Source organism: Medicago truncatula, chromosome 4 (assembly GCF_003473485.1).
Source record: "Medicago truncatula cultivar Jemalong A17 chromosome 4, MtrunA17r5.0-ANR, whole genome shotgun sequence".
Lineage (NCBI taxonomy): Eukaryota > Viridiplantae > Streptophyta > Magnoliopsida > Fabales > Fabaceae > Medicago > Medicago truncatula.
In genome coordinates this window covers 9,014,496-9,020,529 of record NC_053045.1, presented here as the reverse complement: position 1 = coordinate 9,020,529, position 6,034 = coordinate 9,014,496, and the positions used below count along the sequence as shown (strand labels likewise).

Here is a 6,034-nt window from a genome sequence, read left to right as displayed (position 1 = left end):
CATAAAAGTTATACACGGACAAATGTTTGTCACTTATCAGTAAGTTAAATTTATTAATTTTTTATATCTTCTTACTCTTTTATGTCTTTTACTCAACTTTCATTGGCTTGTTCTACCATATTGCATGTCTTGCTACTGTTCACTCTACCTTGAGATTGTCTTCCATCACATGAGGCAAATTTGTTTTTGATAAATATACACCAAACACGGAGAAATATTTTTCATTGATACATATAAAAGAACTGAGATACATATTTTTTTAATTAGGTTTAATTGTATGTTTCAAAAGTTTCAAGTTCGTGTCATTCACGTTGGATGAAGTTAGCTCCATCCGCCACACAATATTGAGTTTAGTAAAAAAAAAAAATTTAAAACATATTTTCTAAATAAGTTAAATTTTACCAACTATATTATCAACTCAGATCTCTAAACAGGGTATAAGGAGTTTGTTCAGGATAAGTGGCGGTCTCTTCATGTTGATGGTTGGATTGAAATGTTAAGTTATGGAAGATGAAGATAAACAATAAAGAAGATGAAGATTGTAATTATTTTTAAGAAAATTTATAATTATTTTTTTGAAAATAATTATGATGAAAAAATAATGAAGAAAATAGTGACATTATTGACAAGTCAATGACACATCAGCATTTTTTTAACAAAAAATGAAGAAAAAGACTTATTTGTGCATGATTTGAAAGATAAAAGACTATAATGGAAAATATATATATATATATATATATATATATAAAGAACTTAAGTATTACAAATAAATAAGATAAAAGATCTTGGTGTAATTTTTCTTTAAATTTGTTAAAGGTGGCTCGAAAGAGTGGCATGTTTCCCATAGTTCCAAAGTTGCGGGCAAACTTCAAGAGGTTAAGGAATTTACGTCTCTCCCAAAATGACGAGCGGAACTCAAAACCGAGACCTCCCATATTTAAGACTTGTTTTTACCCCCTAAATCAAGCTTTGAATTTTTGGACACCATCTTTTCATCTTAAATATTTTTCATAAAAAAAAAAAAAAAAAAAAAAAAAAAAAAAAAAGTAAACAATACTACTAATAATATCAACAAAATTGTTAGGCCGGATACAATGACGGGGTTCGAACCCGGTACCTTCACTTATGTGTGTGAGTTTATAATGACTTTGTCATTTCGTCTATCTACCAAAAAAAAAATCAACAAAAAATTAGTTTATTCAATCACCTGATCCCTTAACTTAATTGATTGACTCAATTTTGTAAACATTTTTTTATTGAAAAGAACTTAAAGGGACCAGAAAAATATTAAAGGGTATTGATGGCCCCGCAATTTATTTACGCAAGGTCAACTCATTAACTGTTTTTTAGAAACATATTACGTCAACAATAAATAACAGATTCCAGACATATTCCTTCATAAAAATAAGAGGAATGTTATCTCTTATATTTAAGACTTGTTTATCGGATAAATTTAATGTATGTCCCATCATTTTATGATGGTTTAATTTTCAAAATGTAAAACTATAATGATTTAAAACAATAAAGAAATAAGTACTAGAGAGAGTGTTTAAAAGAGAGTGTTGCTAGCATTACTCTAAAAATTACACCGTAGGCCTTCACAAAAATATAAGAACAAAGTTAAAAATAAACAAAATTGGTGTTCACACATGTGTTTAAGCCAAAACACACCACTAAAATATCAAAATATTCCTTCGACAGTTAACTACCGCATAAATTAACCGGCGTCAGTTAACTACCGTAGAAACTTCAGCAGTTAACTACCGAACAAACTCTGGCAGTTAACAGCCGCGGAACTTCAAACCTCTTTTTTTTTTTTTTTTTTCAAGGTGAAATTAAACGCAAATTAATTTGTTCTCCCTCTCATTTTCCCCATAACAAATAATCAATCAATAAAATCAAATGCAAATTAAGTATAACAAAATCAAATATGATTTTTTGCATATTTGAAATTAATTTGCATTTAATTTCACTTTAAAAAAATGATTTTTGTTCAAATTAAGTAAGAAAAAACTAAGTAAAAGCTTTTAAAAATATGTAGAAATACCCTCGTTCAAACTACTTTTAATATTTTCCTTACAACTACTGGAAAATACACAGAAACACCCTCTTTTTTGTACCAAAAAAAAAATGAAACAAATCATCAAATTAAAATAAAACACTAAATTATCACAACTTTCTTTTTTACTAAAAAATAAATAAAGGATATCAACAAAAATTTAAATTGATAGAGAATTAGAGAGCATGTTTGTTTCAGATTTTTTTATAATAAAAATCACTAGGTTTATTTTCATCCTAATGACACTAAGACATGCTCTAAATCAATTTTACGAAAACTATTTCATCCTAATATTTCATCATTAAATTATCATTAGGTTTATTTTCATCCGAAAAAAGTTGTGACTTTTTGCGTTAGGATGAAAAGTTTACACTAAGACTAAGTTCTAAATCAATTTTACGAAAACTATTTCATTCAAAATCACAAATTAATGACAAGCATTCACACAACACACACCTAGAAACAATTGTAAAATGCAATTCTACCTAGTTGTAAGGAAAATACTAAAAGTAGTTTGACGAGGATGTTTAAATGCAAATTAATTTCAAATATAAAAAAATCATATTTGATTTTGTTATAGTACTTAATTTGCATTTAATTTCATTGATTGATTATTTGTTATGGAGATCGAAAATGAGAGGGAGAACAAATTAATTTACATTTAATTTCATTTTGATTGAAAAAAATGAGGTTTGAAGTCCGGTAGTTAAGCCACCGGTTAACTTTCGTGTCAGTTAGCTGTCGAAAGGGTATTTCGATATTTTCCTGGTGTGTTTAAGGTTAAACACAACAACAATTTTCAAAAATAATATGCAGAATTTAAATTTTAATGAACATATCAAATAATAATATGTCAATCAGGTGATTTCATATATTTGGAAAGAATTTCTTCAAGAAAAATTTGGAGAGAATATCGCATAAGAATAGAAAAAATATATCGTATAATAGCATAATAAAATTAGGGTGCTGCTTAGCTCAGTTGGTAGGAATATTGCATATTATATGCAGGGGCCGAAGTTCGAACTCCGGACATTCCACTTCTCCACAATTAAATTGTGTGAGCTTTAGCCACTAGTTTACTAGACAAAAAAAAAAAAAAAAAAATTAGGGTGCTGCTAACCGGTGCCCCCGGGGCACGGTTAAGGAACAATAAAATTGATGAGTCTCATTAATTTATTTCAATTAAAATGAAAAGATAGTCAACTTAATTAAAATAGGAAAATGCTCCAATGGTGATCCTTTTACACACAACAAACGTTTCCTTTCATTTGTTTTTCTTTGGAACTCTTTGAATCATTTTTTTTAATCCACTTGTTTCCTTTTATATCTTAACAAAAAAAAAATATCTTCCTATGAATTTTACTCTAATCGGTTTTTTTTTTTGGTAAATTTTTTTAATCACTTTTTTCTTTCAAACGAATTCACGGGAAAGCCTATGCCCAAACCAGTTTTTTTTCCATGAATTATTTTCTTCCGATGAAAAAATCTATTGTTTTTTAAAATTATTAAAAGCTGTAGAAATATGGTACTGATATAGCCATTTGAGATGGAAATGATGCGCGTGTGTAATAATAGCCATGAATTTGAGAATTGAGAGTATTGAATAGAATTTTTATTAATCTTAATTAGTTGACCTATTTTACATTTTAATTGTGGTAAAATAGATGAAACCCATGAATTAATTGTTCCTTATTCAGTGCCCCGCACCGGTTGGGGCACTGGTTAGCATTGCCATAAAATAAAATTAGGCATAATCCTTTATTTAGATACAAAACTAAATTATACATTGGGCTTTGACCATATTTTATTGTATTGTTTTCAACCGATGAAATCTATATAAAGCCCTGAAGGAGTGAAGCAAAGGAAATCACAACACACAATAGAAGAATTAAGAGAGAGAGAGAGAGAGAGAGAATGAGTAAAAACAATATGGTACGATTCTCAACCCTAACCCTAGTTATTGTTTTTCTTTCCTGTGTTGCATCCTCCTATGCAGCTAATGTTGCAGATCCACAAACCATTTGCAAGAAAGCCAAAGATCCATCTTTTTGCTTGAATTTTCTGAAATCAAAGCCCGGTGGTGTTGGCAGAGATCTCAACAGTTTGTTAAAGTACACCCTTGGTGTGCTTCGTACCGATGTGTCCGGAACAATCTCTTTAATCACGAAACTAATTGCACAAAGTGGCAATGATCTCGAGAAAAAAAACTATTATAAGAGTTGTTTGACTTTTTATGCAGAGGATGAAGGAGCTCTTGGTGAGATTGAGGAAGCACAAGACCTCTTGAACCGTTCTGATTACAATGGTGTTAATGTGCATATCAGTGGTGTCATGAGCGATGTTTATAACTGCGGTACTGGTGATGAACATCCTTATCAAGATACCTCTTCGCTGCCAAAACAAGCCGATGTTGTCAACAATGTTGCTGAGATTATTCTTATTATCTCAAATTTGTTATTAAACCATTAGAATATACTAGTTTCCTTCCTACAATAATAGAGTAGTAGACTACTAGTTTCTTTCTTGTGCTTCATGAATAATGTTACGATATATTAGTCAATTATGACCTTAATGTTATGAGAGTTGCTGGAACCCTAATTATTTTTGCTTTTTTTTTTTTTTTTTTTTATCAATTTTGATTTGATTTAAACCATGATTTTGTAAAAGTTTTCTAGTTTGTAATGTAAAAGGGTTGACACATAATGAGGTCCTTAAACATTGACAATATTAAATTGAGACACCAACACGGTTTACTTCTCATTTTTAATGTTATTATTGTCAAACAAATGTGCAAAGTGTATGTATATCATTTATATATGGTTCTGAATTCTCAAATTGAGACATCAACACGGTTTAACTCATTCTCAAATTTATAGAGAATTGTTACTACTTAGAATTGACTGGTGATTTTTACCGGTAATGCTTCATTGACCTCGAAGTGGAAGTTATAATTGCATACATGAATGATTCCACAATTTTTTTTTTATTGTCCTTTCACCAAGTCGTTGTAATTAAATATGGCAATGCAATTGATTCAGAATTAATATGTCCTCTTTTCAGAAAACAAAATTATTATGACCTCAATCAGGGCGCAGGTGCCTATGGTTTCGAAGAAGAAAATATGCATTTTTAACAAAGAAAAAAGGGCTCCTCTAAAAAAATTGATATTTAAAATATTGTTTATTATGTAGATCCATAAAATATTTCAGAATTTTTTTAAATAAGTTCATAAACTAAAACAGTTTGTAATTATTCATTGAACTAATATATTTTTTGTAATTAGGTTTTCTATTTAAGGTTCTTCAGTTGAACTTCCGTCAACCAAAAAAGTGAAAGAAAATAGGCACGGGTTCTGATTTAAAATAATACACTTTTTTTTTTTTTGTTGAGAGAATAATACACGTTTTTATTTTACTTTTATAACATTACACTTGAATCTTTTTCCAACATAAAAAAAATAAGAATATGCCATATTTCGTTCTATTATAATACATGATTTTTCCTTTCCTTTTATAAAATAATTATACACGATTTTACCATTCCTTTCTTTTGTTTTCCCACATAAATAAATATACCATGAATAAATCATTCTAATTAAATCCATTCAAAATAAGTCTTTGTAATTAAATGCTATTAGAAATAAATTTATGCGGTTTCGTTTGGTTAGGCAACAGTTTTTTTTTTTTTTTGTGGTGGCCGGGATTTGAACTCGGGATCTTGCATATATTATGCATTGTCCCTACCAACTGAGCTAAGTTCACGAGGACAAAAATAAAAGCTTTAAAAATAAAGTTAAAGTTGTTTGGTAAATTAAACAAACACTACCTCGCAACAAAGTGATCTTCCCAAGCATGAGTCTCTCGCCATTTGTATGTTTTCCACTGCAATGTTGTTGGAGATATTGGGCATTCGGGTCTCAAAAACATATACACAAAGTGGTTAGGAATCAATCCTAGACACAATCTGTGAGGATGG

The 6,034-nt window shown here is 29.3% G+C and overlaps 1 protein-coding gene across 1 annotated transcript; it reads left to right on the top strand.

The window, feature by feature from the left end:
- Positions 1–3,955: 3,955 nt before the first annotated feature.
- LOC11418950 (pectinesterase inhibitor 2) lies at positions 3,956–4,607 on the top strand. The gene has a single exon (XM_003605124.3). The coding sequence runs from the start codon at positions 3,974–3,976 to the stop codon at positions 4,526–4,528; it is 555 nt and encodes a 184-aa protein (XP_003605172.2). The 5' UTR covers positions 3,956–3,973; the 3' UTR covers positions 4,529–4,607.
- Positions 4,608–6,034: the final 1,427 nt, after the last annotated feature.